We start from the raw sequence: 19,943 nt of genomic DNA on the forward strand, positions 1-19,943 counted from the left end.
CTCTACCTATGACCACGCCCCCAGCCCTCACTGTGGGTTCTAGACTGTCACTCTACCTCCGACCACACCCTAGCCCTCACTGTGGGTTCTAGGCTGTCACTCTACCACTGACCACGCCCCCAGCCCTCACTGTGGATCCTAGGCTGTTACTCTCTGACCATGCCCCCAGCCCTTTTACTGTGGTTGCTAGACTGTTAATCTACTGCTGAGACCACCCAAGTTTGAATTGCCCACTTAAACAGCTAGTCATGGCCATACACATCTATAACCCCAGTTCTGCAGGGGAGCAGAGACCCAAGAATGACGGTCCAGTCCTTCTCTGTGAATTCTAGGGAGGAGCTCTGCTACTGTGATCTGCATTCTTAGCCCTCTGGTTCCTTTTTCGCTATGTGTGAGTGCATATTCATATCTGTGTGGGTACTTGTGTGTGTGTCTATTGAGGCCGGAGGACATTCTCAGGTGTCACCCTCAGGAACACTGTCCTGTGTGTGTGTGTGTTTTCTGTGAGGTGTGGAACAGTGCCCCACACCCTCGCCTACAGTAGGAGGCATTCTCCTGTGGTGGATATGGGCCAGAATCTCAGGTGTCCTGCTCCCTTGCTCAGCTTTGAGCCAGGGTCTTGTTTTGAGCTGAGGTCTCTTTACTGATTCAGGAGCTTGTGGGGGTCTGAAGATTCTCTAGTCTCTGCTCTCCTGCAGAGCTGGGGTTACAGGTATGTGTGACCATGACCAGCTGTTTGAGTGGGTGATTCAAAATTGGGTGGTCTTAGACTCCCACAGGACATCATGCTTGCACAGGAAGCACACTTAACTGCTGAGCCATCTCTTGGTACCTCCTATCTACTTCTTCTTCTTCTTTTTGTTTTTGTTTTTTTGAGGTAGGTTCTCGCTCTAGCCCAGGCCAACCTGGAATTCACTACATAGTCTTAGGGTGGCCCCCGAACTCATGGCAATCTTCCTACCTCTGCCTCCCAAGTGCTGGGATTAAAGGCGCGGGCCTCCATGCCCTGCCTATACAATTTTTTTTTTAGCTCACTGGTCTGGAGCTAATTCAGCCAGACTGGCTGACCAGCGAGTCCCAGGGATTGCTCTGTCTCTAGCTCCAACTGCTGAGATACAAGCATATGCCAGCACACCTGGCTTCCCCAAGCTCTGGTCACACTCAGGCCTCCTGCCACACAGGCATCTGTGATGGGCAGCAGCTCTGCTTCACGACACGGAGGGCAGAGGCCTGCTGGCCAAGAGCCAGGTTGGGCACACAGCGAGGCCACTGTTCTGCTAACCCTGAACAGCTGAGCTGGGAGGGGATGCCCAGCAGCTGGAGTCTTCATGGCCAAGTCCCTCTTAGCCCTGCCCAGCTGGCCACTCACCTGCTGTGATGTGGGACTATGTTCAGCCCCATTTTTGTCCCCAGAAGGCTTGGGAATGGGAATAGCCCCTCTCCTTGTCCCCGCCCCTCCTACAGGGTGTCACATAGCCCAGGCTGGGCTGAAGTTCCCTGTCTGCTGAGGATGCCCTAGAACTACAGATCTTGGAGGTGATATCTAGCATGTGGGGGGTGTGCACAGGCTCTGTGTAAACACTGTGCCATTGTAGAATGGGCTTGAGCACCGGCTTGTCCCGTATCAGAGAGCGACACCTGCAAAGACCCTTAAAGACAATGGCCCCTGCGGAAAAGAGATCCTGGGCTGCTCTGAGTCCCCTCTTGCCCTGAGCACATGCAGTTTCACGGACTCAGGGTCTGGAAATGAAATGAATAGATTCAGGGATAAAGAACTCAAAAATGGGGTGCCTCCATCCCACAATGACATATGAAACCCTGGGCTGTTTGGTTCAATATGAGCAGGGATGGCAGTGGTAAGCTCCAACGGTTCTGGGTTCAATTCCACTTCTCTTTGAGTCTCCTTTTTTAAAAAAAAATATGTAGACTGGGCTTCTGCGTGAGAATGAAAATACTTAGTAGCAGAGGCCAATAAGTTAAAAAGGAGACATAAAGGGGAGAGAAAGGAAGGGAGGAGGGTACTTAATAGGTTGATATTGTATATATGTAAGTACAATGATTGTGATGGGGAGGTAATACGATGGAGAATGGAATTTCAAAGGAGAAAGTGGGGGGGGGGAGGGAGGGAATTAACACGGGATTTTTTTTAATAATCATTGAAAATGCTAATAAAAAATTTAAAAAATTATGTATTTACTTATTTATTTTTGTTTTTTTCGAGGTAGGGTCTCACTTTAGCTCAGGCTGACCTGGATTTCACTATGTAGTCTCAGAGTGGCCTCGAAGTCACGTTAATCCTCCTACCTCTGTGCTGGGATTAAAGGCATGAGCCACCATGCCTGGCTTGAGTCACCTTTATGCCACTCAAATTTTGGGAACTGTCACAGTTGGATTTTTCTAGAACTAGAAATTGTTTGCAAATTCTCTGTAGCAGGCTGAGTATACCTGGTTCTTCATATTGTCCCTCCCCTGGTAGCTAGAAAGCAACTCTGGGCATTGTCTCCCAGTGGGACCCCTGGCCCCCAGGGAGAGGGAGGTCAATAGTGTGTTAAATGTGTCAGAAACCAATCAGACTCAGGATCGCAACAGCATGAAAACAATTTTTTTTTGTTGTTTTGTTTTTCGTGGTAGGGTCTCACTGTAGCTCAGGCTGACCTGGAATTCACTATGAACTAATGGTGATTCTCCTACCTCTACCTCCTGAGTGCCGGGATTAAAGGCGTGCACCACCATACCCAGCATCAGCATGAGACTTTCGTTCCCATCACCCATTCACTCAACATCTATCTAATACCCGTATGCCAACTGTACAGCAGGCACTATGAGTGTGGGGGCACATACCAATCATCCTAGCACTCATAAGGCTGAGACAAGAGGATGACAAGTTAAAGGTCAGTCTGGGTGACACAGTGAGTCTCTTTCTTTCTTTTGTTGTTTGTTTTATTTATTTATTTTTTTTCTTGGTTTTTCGAGGTAGGGTCTCACTCTAGCTCAGGCTGACCTGGAATTCACTATGTAGTCTCAGGGTGGCCTTGAACTCACAGTGATCCTCCTAGCTCTGCCTCCTGAATGCTGGGATTAAAGGCCTGTGCCACCACCGCCCGGGCTCCCCCCCTCCCTTCTTTCTTTTCTTCCTTTCTTTCGTTTTTTCTTTTTAAATATTTTTATTTATTTATTTCAGAGAGAGAGAGAAAAAATGGGCACAGCAGAGCCTCTAGTCATTGCAAGGGAACGCCAGGTGCATGTGCCACCATGTGCATCTTATGTGGGTACTGGGAAGTCAAACCTGGGTTCTTAGGCTTTGCAGGCAAGTGCCTTAACTGCTAAGCCATCTTTGCAGCCTAAGTTCCTTTCTTAAAAAAAAAAAAAAAAGATGATGACGACAACAAAAACTAGAATGGAGAGAAGGCCCAGCAGTTAAGACGTTTGCCTACAAAGCCTAATGACCCGAGATTGATTCCCCAGTACCCACATAAAGCCAGATGCAAAAAGTGGCATGTGCATTTGGAGTTCGACTGTGGTGGCTAAGAGGCCCTGGCACACCCATTCTCCATCTTTCTCTCTCAGGCCCGATGGCTCACGTCTTTAATCCCAGCACTTGTGAGTTCAAGGCTGATACTACATAGTGAATACCAGGTAAGCCTGGGCCAGAGTGAGGCCCTACCTCAAAAACCAACAAAACAGAAGGGGGCTGGGCAGATGGCTCAGGGGGTAAAGTGCTTGCCATGCCAGCATGAGGACTGGAGTTCTGATCTCAAACACCCACATAAAAGCTGGGCATGGTGGTGGGCATTTATAACCCCATAGCTGGGGAGGTAGAGGCAGAAGGACCCTGGGACTCAAGGACCCCTGGGACTTGTTGACCAGCCAGTCTGACTTCACTGATAACTTTTATGCTTACAGACACTAACCCATGATAATTCCCTCCCCTCCCCCACTTTCCCCTTCACAACTCCACTCTCCATCATATCTCCTCCCTCTCTCTGTTAGTCTCTCTTTTGTTTTGATGTCATCATCTTTTTCTATGGTGGTGGCCAATTCTCTCTCTGTCTCTGTCTCTGTCTCTCTCTCCCGCTCTATCTAAAATTAAAAACAAAAACAAAAACAAAAAAAAAAAACCAAGAAGAGCTACTGAGGAGGACCACCCAACCTCAGCCTCTGGCCTCCATGCACACACGCATGTCCTCAAACACAAGAGCACACATGCACACGAGGTACAGCACAGAACCATGGGCTGGGGAGTCAGCTCAGTGGATAAAGTGACTGCTGCTCAAACCTGCGTACCCAAAGTCAATGCCCAGGTCCCATGGGAAAAGCTAGCAGGCAGGAACTGTGGCAGGCTTCTGTGTTATCAGCAAGCTGAGGCAAGATGGGAGACAGAGACAGGAGAATAAAACAATAGCCGAGTAAGATCCAGGTGGAGACACTGCCTCAGTGAGGCAGACAGACCTGGTCTGAGCTCTGCGTGCCTTTAGGCCCAGTGCTCAAGGGTGAGGTAGGAGGATCAATGAGTTAGAGGTTAGCTTGGGCTACAGTGAGACACTGCCTCAAAAAAGGGAGGGCTTGGGCTGGAGAGATGGCTTAGCGGTTAAGCGCTTGCCTGTGAAGCCTAAGAACCCCGGTTCGAGGCTCGGTTCCCCAGGTCCCACGTTAGCCAGATGCACAAGGGGGCGCACGCGTCTGGAGTTCGTTTGCAGAGGCTGGAAGCCCTGGCGCGCCCATTCTCTCTCTCTCCCTCTATCTGTCTTTCTCTCTGTGTCTGTCACTCTCAAATAAACAAACAAAAAAAAATGTAAAAAAAAATTTAAAAAAAGGGAGGGCTCAAGAGGTGGCTCATATTTAAAGGCACTTGCTTGCAAAGCCTGACAGCCTAGGTTTGATTCCCCAGTACCCATATAAAGCCAGATGCACAAAGTGGCGCATGTGTCTGGAGTTTGTTTGCACTGTCAGGAGGCCCTGGCATGCCCATTCATTCTCTCTCTCTCTGTGTCTGCATCTTTCTCTCTGTCTCTCAAATAAACATTTTAAAAACATTTTTCTAAAAGCCAGGCATGGGCTGGAGAGATGGCTTAGTGGTTAAGGTGCATGCCTGTGAAGACTAAGGGCTCAGGTTCGATTCTCCAGGTCCCATGTAAGCCAGATGCACATGGTGGCGCATGTGTCTGGAGTTCATTTGCAGTGGATAGAGGCTTGGCATGCCCATTCTCACTTTATCTCTCTTTCCCTCTCATTGTCTCTAATAAATAAATTTTAAAAATCTTTAAAAAATAACTTTTTAAAAGCCAGATGTGTTCACAAGACGCTCATAATAGGAGGAAAAGATGATGACGTCAAAATAAAAGCAAGACTAGTAGAGCCAGGGAGGGGATATGATGGAGTGTGGGTTTGTGAAAGGGAAAGTGGGGGAGAGAATTATCATGGGTTATTGTCTGTAAGTAAGGACACTGTCAATAAAATATTTTTTAATTAAAAAAAAAAAAAAGATCCAGGTGTGATGGTGCACACCTTTAATCCCAGCACTTGGGAGGCAGAGGTAGGCAGATTGATATGAGTCTGAGGCCAGCCTGAGACTAAAGAGTGAGTGCCAGGTCAGCCTGGGCTAGAGTGAAACCTGACGTCAGGGAAAAAAAATTAAAGGAAAGGAAAGAAAAAAGGTAAGAACAGACCCAAAAGTTCCTCCTTGACCTCTGGATACAAGCACACACAAGCTCATGCATACGCACAGACACACGTACAAAAATAAGTTAATTGATTAAAAACAGACTTCTACTTTTGTGGCGGTCACTTTAATGGCAAGACAAAGTGTGTAAAAAATAACCATGGAGGGGGAAGGGCTGGAACGATGGCTCAGCTGTTAAGACACTTGCCTGCAAAGCCTAAGGACTGAGTTCAATTCCCAAGTACCCATAGAACACCAGATGTACAAGATAGCACATGCATCTGGAGTTCATTTGCAGTGGCTAGAGGCCCTGGCATTCCCATTTTCTCTCTCTATCTAATAAATAAATAAATTATTAAAAAATAACCATAGGAGGTGAGCATTATGGCGCACACCTTTAATTCCAGCACTCTAGAGACAGAGGTAGGAGGATAGCTGTGAGGAAGAGGCCACCCTGAGACTACATAGTGAATTCCAGGTCTATATGGGCTAGAGTGAGACCCTACCTTGAAAAACCAAACATAAAATAAAATATATAAGCCGGGCATGGTGGCACACACCTTTAATCCCAGCACTCGGGAGGCAGAGGTAGGAGGATCGCCGTGACTTTGAGGCCATCCTGAGACTCCATAGTGAATTCCAGGTCAGCCTGGGCTAGAGTGAGACCCTACCTCGAAAAACCAAAATAATAATAATAATAATAACAACAACAACAACAACAACAACAACTGTAGGAAGTGTTGACTATGTAGCAGGGTTGAGTGTGTCTTCAAGGATCACTTGGTCCACTGTGTGAAGATATGGGAAGTACTGGGAACTTGAAGAGGTGGGGCCTGCAGGGTGTATCCAGAAGCACAGAGTTTCCAGTGTTTTGGTTATGAGACTGAGCTCAGGAGTTTGAAATCCTAGACAAATGTTAATCATCGACCATACCCCAGCCCTCACTGTGGGTTCTAGGCTGTCACTCTACCTCTGACCATGCGCCCAGCCCTCACTGTGGATTCTAGACTGTCACTCTACCTCTGACCACACCCCCGGCCCTCACTGTGGGTTCTAGGCTGTCATTCTGCCTCTGACCACACCCTGAGACCTCACTGCAGGTTCTAGGCTGTCACTCTACCTCTGACCATGACCCCAGCCCTCACTGTGGGTTCTAGGCTGTTATTCTGCCTCTGACCACACCCCAAGACTTCACTGTGGGTTCTAGGCTGTCACTCTACCTCTGACCACAACCCCAGCCCTCACTGTGGGCTCTAGGCTGTCATTCTGCCTCTGACCACACCCCAAGACCTCACTGAGGGTTCTAGACTGTCACTCTACCTCTGACCACGCTCCCGGCCCTCACTGCGGGTTCTAGGCTGTCACTCTACCTCTGACCATGCCCCCAGCCCTCACTGTGGGTTCTAGGCTGTGACTCTACCTCTGACCACGCCCCCAGCCCTCACTGTGGGTTCTAGGCTATCATTCTGCCTCTGACCACACCCCAAGACCTCACTGCGGGTTCTAGACTGTCCCTCTACCTCTGACCATGCCCCCAGCCCTCACTGTGGGTTCTAGGCTGTCACTCTAACTCTGACCACACTCCCAGCCCTCACTGTGGGCTCTAGGCTGTCATTCTGCCTCTGACCACACCCCAAGACCTCACTGTGGGTTCTAAACTGTCACTCTACCTCTGACCACGCCCCCGGCCCTCACTGTGGGTTCTAGGCTGTCACTATACCTCTGACCACGGCCCCAGCCCTCACTGTGGGTTCTAAGCTGTCACTCTACCTCTGACCACACCCCCAGCCCTCACTGTGGATTCTAGGCTGTCACTCTACCTCTGACCACTCCCCCAGCCCTCACTGTGGGTTCTAGGCTGTCACTCTATCACTGACTATGCTCCCATCCTTCACTGTGGGTTCTAGCTGTCACTCTACCTCTGACCACACCCCCATCCCTCACTGTGGGTTCTAGGCTGTCACTCTACCTCTGACCATGCCCCCAGCCCTCACTGTGGGTTCTAGGCTGTCATTCTGCCTCTGACCACACCCTGAGACCTCACTGTGGGTTCTAGGCTGTCACTCTACCTCTGACCACACCCCAGCCCTCACTGTGGGCTCTAGGCTGTCATTCTGCCTCTGACCACACCCCAAGACCTCACTGCGGGTTCTAGACTGTCACTCTACCTCTGACCACGCCCCAAGCCCTCACTGTGGCTTCTAGGCTGTCACTCTACCTCTGACCACGCCCCAAGCCCTCACTGTGGGTTCTAGGCTGTCACTCTACCTCTGACCACGCCCCCAGCCCTCACTGTGGGTTCTAGGCTGTCACTCTACCTCTGACCATGCCCCCAGCCCTCACTGTGGGTTCTAGGCTGTCACTCTACCTCTGACCATGCCCCCAGCCCTCACTGTGGGTTCTAGGCTGTCACTCTACCTCTGACCACGCCCCCAGCCCTCACTGTGGGTTCTAGGCTGTCACTCTATCACTGACTATGCCCCCATCCTTCACTGTGGGTTCTAGGCTGTCACTCTACCTCTGACCACACCCCCATCCCTCACTGTGGGTTCTAGGCTGTCACTCTACCTCTGACCATGCCCCCAGCCCTCACTGTGGGTTCTAGGCTGTCATTCTGCCTCTGACCACACCCTGAGACCTCACTGCGGGTTCTAGACTGTCACTCTACCTCTGACCATGCCCCCAGCCCTCACTGTGGGTTCTAGGCTGTCACTCTACTTCTGACCACACCCCCAGCCCTCACTGTGGGCTCTAGGCTGTCATTCTGCCTCTGACCACACCCCAAGACCTCACTGCGGGTTCTAGACTGTCACTCTACCTCTGACCACGCCCCCGGGCCTCACTGTGGGTTCTAGGCTGTCACTCTACCTCTGACCACGCCCCCAGCCCTCACTGTGGGTTCTAGGCTGTCCCTCTACCTCTGACCATGCCCCCAGCCCTCACTGTGGGCTCTAGGCTGTCATTCTGCCTCTGACCACACCCCAAGACCTCACTGCGGGTTCTAGACTGTCACTCTACCTCTGACCACGGCCCCGGCCCTCACTGTGGGTTCTAGGCTGTCACTATACCTCTGACCACGCCCCAGCCCTCACTGTGGGTTCTAAGCTGTCACTCTACCTCTGACCACACCCCCAGCCCTCACTGTGGGTTCTAGGCTGTTATTATGCCTCTGACCACACCCCAAGACCTCACTGTGGGTTCTAGGCTGTCACTCTATCACTGACTATGCCCCCATCCTTCACTGTGGGTTCTAGGCTGTCATTCTACCACTGATCACACCCCCATCCCTCACTGTGGGTTCTAGGCTGTCACTCTATCACTGACTATGCCCCCATCCTTCACTGTGGGTTCTAGGCTGTCACTCTACCACTGACCACACCCCCATCCCTCACTGTGGGTTCTAGGCTGTCACTATACCACTGACCATGGCCCCAGCCCTCACTGTGGATTCTAGGCTGTGACTGTACTGTGGAGCTCCATCTTCAGTCCTAGGTTTTTTGAATTATGGCCTCACAATGTAGCTCAGGCTGGCCTGGAACTCAGTATCCTTCTGAAGTTCTGAGCATACAGTTGTGTCTATCAGAGTTAGATTCATTTCTTTTTTTTAATTCTTTGAGGCAGGGTCTGACTCTAGGCCAGGCTGACCTGGAACTGACTCTGCAGCACAGGATGGCCTCAAACTCCTTCAACCTCTGCCTTCCCAGTGTTGGGATTAAAGGTGTATACCATCACATTGGCTCTGAGCTTCAGTTCTTTTTCTTTCTTTCTTTTTTTGTTTTTTAGGTGGGGTTTCACTCTAGCCTTGGTTGATATGGAATTCACTATATAGTCTCAGGGATGGCCACCCTCCTACCTCTGCTTTCTTAGTGCTGGGATTAAAGGAGTGTGCCACTATGCCCAGCTTCAGCTTCAGTTCTTAAGATGCTCTGGGGGCAGAGGTTCCAGAAAGTTCTGGCACCCCTACCTGGAGGGATGAGGTGCACTAGGACACTGGAAGCCCTACCTGGGCAGATCCTCATCTTGCCATTCCTCCCTCACATCCACGTTTTCCATCCGGAGCGTGGCTTCTGTGGTCCCCATGGGGTCAGGAGTAGGAGCCAACTGGAGGCAGGGGAAATCCCAGATCTGAGGATGAAGGGATGGACTGAGCTAGACCATCATCTCAGCAACAGCTTCGTCTGCCCTGTTGACACAGATCAGCATCCACCTCAGGTTTTTACCAATCACCAACCAGCCCATGAGGCATCCCCACTCCACAGACGAGAAAGAACCAAGGATATCTATGTGGTGTCAGAACCTAGGTGAGGGACTGAGCCTCAGCCACAAGCCCCTCCACAGGGATCTGAAATCCAATTTCTAGAACTAATTGTGACACTCATTCTTTCTCTCTTCTCTGGGACCTCAACTGTGAAGCAATGATTTAAAAAAAACTAACTCATACTAAAATGTGAATGACTGATATGCTTATTTTTTTCCTCACTGGAAGTGACACTTTCTAAAACAACCTGGTCTGCTTTAACTCACTTGCTCTTGTCCTTCTGTCTTCATAAAGAAGCAAGTCCCAGGTCTAAGAAGGAAATGTGGAGCTAGAGAGATGGCTCAGCAGTTAAAAGCACTTGTTTGCAAAGCCTGACAGCCCAGGTTCGATTCCCCAGTACCCACGTAAAGCCAGACAGATGCATAAAGTGGTGCTTGCAGCTGGAGTTCATTTGCAGTGGCAGGAGGCCCTGGCATTCCCTTACACACACTCTCTCTCCAATGAATGAATGAATGAATGAATGAATATATTAAAAAATAATAGAAGGCAATATTTCAGTGGCTGAGGTTGATTTTGTTTATTTTTCTGATGTACAACACAGGGTGGGATCTGAGCCCTCCATTAAGGCTACATCACAGTCATCATTAGCCTGGGCCTCAGTTTCCCTGTGTCAAGGAGTTGACCTAGACATATATTGTAGGGAACCTTCCAGGATCTTATGGCTGGAGGAAAAACAACAACAATAACAACAGCCTTGTTCTGTCTTCTAAACCAGTGGTTCATTTTGGGGACAATTATTCCACCTCCCCACTCCCTCAAGGGACATCTTGGAACATATGGTGGCATGCTGGGTTGTTGATTATGGGTACAGGCCTTTCTGGATGGAGGTCAGTCATGCCCAGGACCTCCAACCAATGACCCTTCCCAAGTGTCCATAGCAGCATGGCTGAAAGACCCCATTTTAAAAGAAGTAGCTGATGTTTTCCTTATTTGCATGTGGACGGCAGAACATCAGGTTCAAGCTCGGCAGCCATGGCAGAACACTACTGTAAGAGCTGCCCGCAGGCCACCCGCTAATCCCGGACTCCCAGCCCGGCTCACCCCTCGGCCGCGCCTCTGCAGGGCTGGCCATGGCTGACACCCCGCAGGGAAGGTTTGTGTCAGTGACAGGGAGGGATGAGGAGCCAGCGGAGCATCACCGGGAATGTCGTCATTCATTCATGGAGGAGGGACCTGAGACGCAGTACTGGAGAGACACCCACCCCCAAATCCTTCTACACATTACAGGCCGCAGCAAATCCGGAGGAAAGGAGCGGGGCGCCGGCTTGAGAAAGGCAGGGGTCCTTGCATTTATTTGTTCCCCTCTTCTGGGGCTGGGAGACCCACAACCACAGGCCCCCATATACATACGGGCGTGGTGGGTCTTTGAAAGGAGGCATGAGAAGGGATGTCTACAGAAGTGGATTATCCGCCCATCGCAGGCCAGGCCAGGAAAACACGAGCATCCATTGCAACCCTCTCCCTAGGCACAACTCTAAAATCGTTTTTTTTTTTCCCTCTTCCCCCCACCCCAAGGCTGACGCAGGCTCCAGGAGTTATAAATAGGAGGTGCAGAGGCGGGGTGAGCCCGTCTTTCCGAGGGTCCCCAAGCCTGGAGAAAGGAGGGTGGGGGCACCAGCAGGGTACAGGGATGCGCATCCTCCCTGACTGAGCCTCTGGCTCCCACCCGGCTGCCAAGGCCCGCGACCCGGATCAACCTGCTGGGCTGGAGGCAGGGGAGGCGACCTGCCAGCCCACGGGGAAAGGCCCTCACCTCACTCTGGGCGCCGGTCACAGGCCCACAAGGTGGCTGCTCATCTCCCGCAGCTGGTCCCTGGCCTGCAGCTGCTGGCGACGGTGCTCAGCGCGCGGGGCCGGGGGCGCCGCACCCCGCCCGAGGAAGGTCACTCGCGGTTTTGGGGTTACCGAGAGTCTTCAGGTCCCCGCACCCATCGCAGCTGGAGGAGCCCGGCTTCCCGGAGCGGCTCGGGGCGCTTTGTGTGCGCGGACCGCCGGGGGAGGAGCCCAAGCTCCGGCCTCGCGTCCCCATTGGCTGGGGGACCGCGGCTCCCACCGCCCGCACCGCCGATCTGCCCCGCAAAACCCCGACGAGAGAGGAGTAAATAAACGCTCGGAGGCCGAGGCCCCCTGGCTGGGGAACCATCCCGCAGCAAAGTATTTCCGGGCGAGCCTCTGAAACCGCTGTGGACTCCGGTTGCCACTTCATGGATGTGCTAAAGGCGCCCGACCCTGGGTGATGCAGGATGGTGGAGAGTTTGGAGGGCTGGAGGGCTTGCCCGGTGGTTAAGGCTCTTGCCTGCAAAGCCTAACGACCCGTGTTCAAGTCCCCAGTACCCACGTAAGCCAGCTGCAGCGAAGTGGCGTGTGCATCTGGAGTTCGTTCCTGGCACGCCCATTCTCTCTCGCTCTCTCCTTATAAATAAAAAAATATCTTTAAAAAGAAAGAAGCAGGACGTGGTGACACACGCCTTTAATCCCATCACTCGGGAGGCACAGGTAGGAGGATCGCCGTGAGTTCGAGGCCGCCCTGACACTACATAGTGAATCTCAGGTCAGCCTGAGCTAGAGTGAAACCCTACCTCAAAAAAAAAAAAAAAAAAAAAAAAAAAAGAAAGAAGGAAGGAAGGAAGGAAGGAAGGAAGCAGGGCCTGGTGGCATATGCCTTTAATCCCAGCACTCAGGAGGCAGAGGTAAGAGGATCGCCATGAGTTCAAGGCCAGCCTGAGACTAATTCCAGGTCAGCCTGGGCTACAGTGAGACCCTGTCTCAAAAAAAAAAAAAAAAAAGAAAAGAAAAAGAAACAGGGTTTGTAGACCATCTTCACCTACTCCAGATGCTGAGGCATGAGGATTGCAAGTTCAAGGCCAGCTTGCATTACAGAGCGACTCTATGGTCAGCTTGGGCAATTTAGTGAGTACCTTAGGTCAAAATAACAAATAAAAAACTGGCTAGGAAGCTGGGCATGGTGGCGCACACCCTTAATCCCAGGATTTGGGAGACAGAGGAAGGAGGATTGCCATGAGCTCGAGGCCACCCTGAGACTACATAGTAAATTCCAGGTCAGCCTGGGCTAGAGTGAGACCCTGCCTTGAAAAACAAACAACAACAAAACAACAGCAGCAACAACAACAAAACTGGCTAGGCATGGTGGCACACAACTTTAATCCCAACATCCAGGAGGTTGAGGCAGGAGAATTGCTGTGAGTTCAAGGGCAGCTGGAGCTACAGAGTGAGACACTACCTCAAAACAACAACAACAAAATAAGTAAGTAAAACAAAACAAGGGCTAGAGAAATGGCTCAGCCATTAAAGACACTTACTTGCAAAGCCTGACAGCCCAAATTTTATTCCCCAGCACCCACATAAAGCCCGATGGACAGTGGCACATGTGTGTGGGGTTCATTTGCAGTGGCACTGGGCCCTGAGGCACCTATTCTCCCTGCCTCCCACCTCTCTTCACCTGCCTCTTTGTCTCTTTCAAATAAATACTTTAAAAAATTTTTAAAGTTAAAAGGGGGGACTGGGGAAATGGCTTAGCAGTTAAGGTTCTTGTCTGTAAATCCAAAGGAACTAGGTTCTATTTCCCAGGACCCATATAAGCCGGATGCACAAGGTGGCCCGCGCGTCTGGAGTTTGTATGCAGTGGCTGGAAGTCCTGGTGTGCCTATTCAATCTCTCTCTCTGTCTTTAATAAATAAATAAATAAATATTTTTAAAAAGTTAAAAGGGGCTGGAGAGATGGCTCAGTAGTTAAGGTGCAAAGACTAACAACCTGTGTTTTATTTCCCAGCACCCACATACAGCCAGATGCACAAGATAGGTGCATGCTTCTGGAGTTCATTTGCAGTGGCTGGAGGCCCTGGCACACCTATTCTCTCTGTCTCTCTTTTTTCTCTGCTTGTGAATAAATTTTTAAAAAAATAAATAAAAAGAGAGAGAGAAAAAAAAGCCAGGGGTGGTGGCACACAACATTAATCCCAGCACTTGAGAGGCAGAGGTAGGAGGATCACTGTGAGTTCAAGGCCACCGCGAGATTACACAGTGAATTCCAGGTCAGCCTGGACTAGAGTGAAACCCTACCTTGAAAACAAAACAAAACAAAAACAAATAAAAAAAAAAAACAACACTGAGAATCCACAGTGAGGGCTGGGGGTGTCTTCAGGGATAGAGTGACAGCCTAGAGCCCACAGTGAGGGCTGGGGGCGTGGTCAGCAGTAGAGTGACAGTCTAGAATCCACAGTGAGGGCTGGGGGCGTGGTCAGCAGCAGAGTGACAGCCTAGAATCCACAGTGAGGGCTGGGGGCGTGGTCAGCAGGACAGCATCTGCCTAGCATTTGCCAGGTCCCTGGTGCCTTCCCCATAAGCCTGGGTCTGGGGAGCTTGTGCATGTGACTTTATTTGTAGGAGGGTTTTTGTTAATGTAATGGGCTAAAGATGCTGGGATGAGGTCACCCAGGATTAGGGTGATCGCTAATCTGTTGACAGCATCCTAGAAGGAAGAGGCATATGAGTGGGCAGGCCCTGTGGAAGCTGGAGGCTGAGCTGAGCAGATGTATTTGCCTGCTTACAAGCTGCTGAAGTCCACAGCGTTGGAAGGCAAGAGGCCCGGAAGGGTTCTCTTAGACTTTGGAACACTATTCCTTGGTTTCAGATTTGTGGTCTACAAACTGTGAAAGCATGTGTCTCTACCTCTGGCTTGTTGCAGTCTGTTCTTTTTTTTTTTCAGGAAGCAAATGTCTTTGCATGCTTGCAAAGGCTCACAGCCCAGGTTTGATTCCTTAGTACCCACTAATGCACATGGTGATGCATGCGTCTGGAGTTCATTTGCAGTGGTTGGAGGCCCTGACTTGTCCATTCTCTCTATATTTATCTGCTTCTCTCTCTCTCAAATAAATTAATTAAATATTTGTTTAAATGTTCAGGAAATGCAATGCAGTGGTTTGCACTGTCACAATGAAATGCCTAAGGCTGCTACTTTATAAAGGAAAAAGGTTTACTTGGCTCACTGGAAGATTCCAGGGAATTTGCCTGCATAGTCCCAGTTCTAGTAAGCACAGCAGAGGCCAAAAACCCAGAACCCCTGGCACAAGGCTGGGGCATCTGCTCATCCAGCCAAGAAAGTGGACCTTTCGGAAGTTTTGCTGATTTAGAGATCATTAAAGGCCCACAGAGGCATTAACAGGGCAGTGGGGATGGGGCTCTGTGGAGTGAGCAGGAGTCAGGCAAAGGGAGAGAGAAAAGGGCACTCGGAGCCCGGCCGCAGTCCAGCAGAGAAGGCCCAAGCTCTGCAGAGAGCAGCTCCGCCCATCACAGTGCGCAGGAAGCTGTCCAGAGTGCTGAAGCCACCGTTCTTGAACTCCAGGGGCCATTTCGCGCAGCAACCTGTCCTTTTGTTGTTTCCCTTTCCTTTTAATTGTGGTAACATGTACATCACATAAAATTTACATCTTCGCTGTGTTTTTGGTGGCGGGGGTGGGGTTTGAGGTAGGGGTCTCACTCTAGCCCAGGCTGGCCTAAAATTTATTATGTAGTCTCAGGCTGGCCTTGAACTTACAGCAATCCTCCTACCTCTGCCTGCCAAGTGCTAAGACTAAAAGCATGTGCCTCCACATCTAGCTTATTTGTTGTTGTTGTTGTTTTCAGACAGGGTCTTGTTCTAGTCTGGCCTGACCTGGAACTCACAGTGATTTTCCTGCCTCAGCCTCCCAAGTGCTGGGTTCCCAAGCTGGTGTCATCACACCCAGCTTTTTAGTTTGGCTCAGTTTTGTTTTTTCAAGGTAGGGTCTCACTCTAGCCTAGGCTGACCTGGAATTCACTATGTAGTCTCAGGGTGGCCTCGAACTTACGTCCATCCTCCTACCTCTGCCTCCTGAGTGCTGGGATTAAAGGCGTGTGCCACCACACCCAGCCCAGCCTTTTATTTTATTTTATTTCTTTGTTTTTTTTTTATGAGGTAGGGTCTTGCTGTATCCAAGGCTGACTTGGACTTCATTATGTTGTCTCAGACTAGCCTTGAACTCACAGTGATCCTACCTCTGCCTGCCAAGTACCAGGATTCAAGGTGTGTGCCACCATGCCTGGCACATCTTAACCATGTTTAAGCATGCATCTCAACTCCATGAAGCTCATTCAAATGGCTGCGTGAGTGACCCTACCATCAATGTCTGGAACGTTTCATCTCTTCACACTGAAGTTCTGTCCCCACTTAATAGTAACTCCTATTCTCTCCCTAGTCCCTGGGCCCTATCATCCACTTCCTGCCTCTGTGGGTCTAAGGACTCTGGGGACCTCTTGAAAGTGGGATCCTGCAAGGTATGTCCTTTGTCTAGCTCATGACACTGAACATCATCTCCTCAAGGTCCCTCTACACTGGGATAGGGGTCAGGATGCCTTTCCTTTTCCATGGTTGAATGATATTCTATCATGTGTATTTCTCTTAGCAATGATGGCTGCTGTTCACTAACGCAACAGTATAGAACAAAATAAAAACCAATCAACTAGAACTATTTCTCAGGACTGGTTGGATACAGGAATCATGGACACAAAATTCATGCATGGTGTGCATGCCTACGTTCCTAGCATTCGGTAGGAACATGTGAGAGGACTGCTGCAAGTCCAAGGCCAGCCTGGGCGAAATAATGAACTTCAAGCCAGCCAGGAATACACGGTGAGACCCTCTCTCAAGAAACAAAACAAGGGCTGGAGAGATGGCTTAGGGGTTAAGGCACTTGCCTGCAAAGCCTAAGGACCCAGGTTCAATTACCCGTACTCACATAAGCCAGATGCACAAGGTGGCGCAAGTGTCTGGAGTCTGTTTGGACTATTCTATCCCTCTCTCTTAAAAAAAATAAATATTAAAAAAGAAACAAAATAAGACAAAAACCAAACAAACTCTGCACACCACCACCAAACAAACAAATTACAGTAAAGGAGAAAAGGAATGCAGCCCAGAGGATGACTGAAAGAGCCCTGCCTCATAGGAACTAAGCCTCACCTAATTAAGACCGCAGGCCTTGGAGGCCGGCATGGTGCAATTACTCGCTGGACCTCAGCCAGAGCATGGTGAGCACATGGCAGTTGCCAGATCCTTCCCTGCAGCCACACCTGCTCATAAGGACATGTGTGGATGTGTGTAATACTTGGCTCCCAAGGTGTCTGTCCAAGAATGATCTAGCTCGATGTCTGCAGCATAGAGCTGCAAAGACAAATGAACAAGGCATGGTGACTTGTGCCTGTCATTCCAGCTTTTGGGAGGTTGAGGCAGGAAATTTGCTATGAGTTGAAAGCCAGGCTGGGTCACAAAGTGAGTCTCTGTCTCAAAAGAAAAACAAAAGAGGGCTGGAGAGATGGCTTAGTGGGTTAAGCGCTTGCCTGTGAAGCCTAAGGACCCCAGTTCAAGGCTGGATTCCTCAGGACCCATATTAGCCAGATGCACAAGGGGGCGCATGCATCTGGAGTTCGTTTGTAGTGGCTGGAGGCCCTGGCGCACCCATTCTCTCTCTCTCTCTCTCTTTCTCTCTTTCTGCCTCTTTCTCTCTCTGTCTGTCGCTCTGAAAGAAAGAAGAAAAGAAAGAAAGAGAGAGAGAGAGAAAAAGAAAGAAAAACAAAAGAAAAGGCAGGGCTGGAGAGATGGCCCAGCAGTTAAGGCAATTACCTGTAAAGCTTAAGGATCCATGTTCCATTCCCCAATACCCACATAAAGCCAGAGGCACCAAAGTAGCACATGCATTTGGAATTCGTTTGCAGAGACTGGAGGCCCTGGTGTGTGATCTCTCTCTCTCTCTCTCTCTCTCTCTCTCTCTCTGTCTGCTTGAAAATGAATAAATATAATTTTATTTTATTTTTTTTTCTTTCCCTTTTTAAAATTAGTTTTCTATTCAGCAAATACAGGCAATTTGGTACTATTATTAGGTTCATCTGTGACCTACCCCCTCCCCAATGGCCCCTCCTTGTTGATGTATATGGGTCGTGCATTGTGGAGTTAGCCCATAGTTATTGGTATGATAAATGTCTCTGCATATCATGACCCAACATGTGGCTCTGACATTATTTCTGCCCCCTCTTCTGCAAACATTCCCTGAGCCATGTTGGGTTCATTTTTGGTCTGCTTCAGTGATGAGGTGTTGGGGGCCTCTGAGGCTCTGGCTCTCTGATTTGGTAGGAGTTGAGTTTTCTCTGTGTTGGTCTCCTTCCCCTTGTGCTGGTGTCCGGTTCATCAGGAAAACAGCACCCTTGCTTGTTTCACCAATTTTCCTTAGTTTCAGTCAGGGCCCTTTTGAGGTATGATGGGGTGGCTCTCTTCTTAGGATCTGCATCTATCTTTCTTTTCTCGGTATTTGCAGCGCAGCTAGGTGGTCGCCATCTTGGCCGGAAGTCCCTGGAGTGTTCTAAATACAATTTTAAAAAGGCAAATGAACTAATATCTGAGTGGGGCTATGAGTCAGGGATGGGCTTGTGGCAAGGGGTAAGGTTTCTGTGACCTTTATCTTTTTAAAAATATATTTATTTATTTGCAAGGAAAAAGAGATAAAAATAGAAACAGACAGAAAGAATGGATGTGCCAGGGCCTTGAGCCACTGCAAACAGACTCCAGATGCATGAGCCACTTTGTGCATCTGGCTTTATGTGGGTACTGGGGAATGGAACTTGGGTTGTTAGGCTCCGCAGACAAATGCCTTAACCACGAGCCCTCTCTCCCAACCCCTGTGAACTTTTCTTCAGAAGATGCGATGATGTTTACCCATGCCACACTACAAACATAGACACATACCACCCAAGAGTGGCTGAGTCACTAGCTAGAGTAACTCACTAGAGCTGGGGTACGTAAGAGCCACTGAACTGGGAATAAGTCTGTCTCAGCCACCACTGACCTTTATATATATTCAGGGAGGGCAGGGTCTCATGGACCCCTCCCTTAGTGACAGTTGTTAGGGTGGGACAAAATGGAGTCACCAAAGACAGCAGGATGGCAACAGACACAAGGAAGTAGGTCATCCACATTCCTCAAGAAACCCACCCAGCCACTATCCCTTCCTTGTCTAACAATGCCCCAGGTGTTGGTTTCCTGCCCCTTTATCTCCCAGGTCATTAGATCACTGTTCTGGTCTCACATTCTAGCTATTTGAAATGGCTAATGTAAAGAACAAAGGAGTTCTTTTTCCTTCCTCACCTTCCCCCAACTAAAGAGCTCTATATAGCCCACTATCTATAATCTCAAAGTTGACTGTGCTCTGCTCTCGAGAGTCAGTCCTGGCTGCTCGTGTTTTCCCTGAATAAAAGTTTCAATCGTTGCCTCAGGGTGGTCTCCGTGGTTTTGGTCACCCCTGAGCCCTACATCTGGTGCTCATGACTTGGATAGGAAGGATTCTGGTTGCCCTCTCGGGGGGTCAGAACTCCTTCCCCTGACCAGACCACCGAGCTGCCATTTGAGCCTCAGAAGGCTGCGGACCATCTCTGCCTGATACAGGCTTTCACACCCGCCTCCGTTCAGCCTCACCCTTCTCTTCTCCGTCTCCTCCTTCCTTCTCGGTAAGTGTCCCTCTTGGGTTGGCCTGCTCTCGGGTCTCAACCCTCCTCGTGGAAATTGTGCCGGCATGCCAGGCTACACCCCTGGGCCATTAGGCCCCACCCCAGGTCTCCAGAAAGACCCACTCTCGACACCTCGGGTCTCACTCTCTGGTCTACTGTACCCTAAGAGGCACCTTTTGGTTCAGCTACCATCTTGGGACACTCCCCCTCCCTCCCTCCCTCCTGTCCCTCTCCCTCCGGAGCTCTCATCTTCCCCTGTCAGCATCTTTAGTCTTCCACAGCCAGCTGCTTTTGCCAACAGGAGCACAGTCGCCCTCCTCACCCACCAACAGACTAAAAAGCCAACAGTTGTAACCTGTACGGCCTCTGCCCACGTGGGAGGTGCAGGCCCATTCACCCTAATGGGCCGGGGGGGGGTGGTCATAGTTCTGTGTAAAC

General features: G+C 50.0%; 1 protein-coding gene across 3 annotated transcripts in view; it reads right to left on the minus strand.

Annotated features, from left to right (window-relative positions):
- Atcay (ATCAY kinesin light chain interacting caytaxin) overlaps positions 1 to 11,939 on the minus strand; it is a 37,901-nt gene extending 25,962 nt beyond the window's left edge. For 2 of the 3 annotated variants that reach the window (XM_045135020.1, XM_045135018.1), the window contains exons 1-2: positions 11,731 to 11,939; positions 9,663 to 9,842 (exon numbers count right to left, since the gene is read on the minus strand). In XM_045135020.1, coding sequence (XP_044990955.1) covers positions 9,663 to 9,739 — 77 coding nt within the window. In that variant the 5' untranslated portion in view covers positions 9,740 to 9,842; positions 11,731 to 11,939. The remainder of the gene's footprint in view (positions 1 to 9,662; positions 9,843 to 11,730) is intronic. The other variant, XM_045135019.1, reaches the window with a different exon arrangement.
- Positions 11,940 to 19,943: the final 8,004 nt, after the last annotated feature.

This window comes from Jaculus jaculus, chromosome 15 (assembly GCF_020740685.1).
Source record: "Jaculus jaculus isolate mJacJac1 chromosome 15, mJacJac1.mat.Y.cur, whole genome shotgun sequence".
Lineage (NCBI taxonomy): Eukaryota > Metazoa > Chordata > Mammalia > Rodentia > Dipodidae > Jaculus > Jaculus jaculus.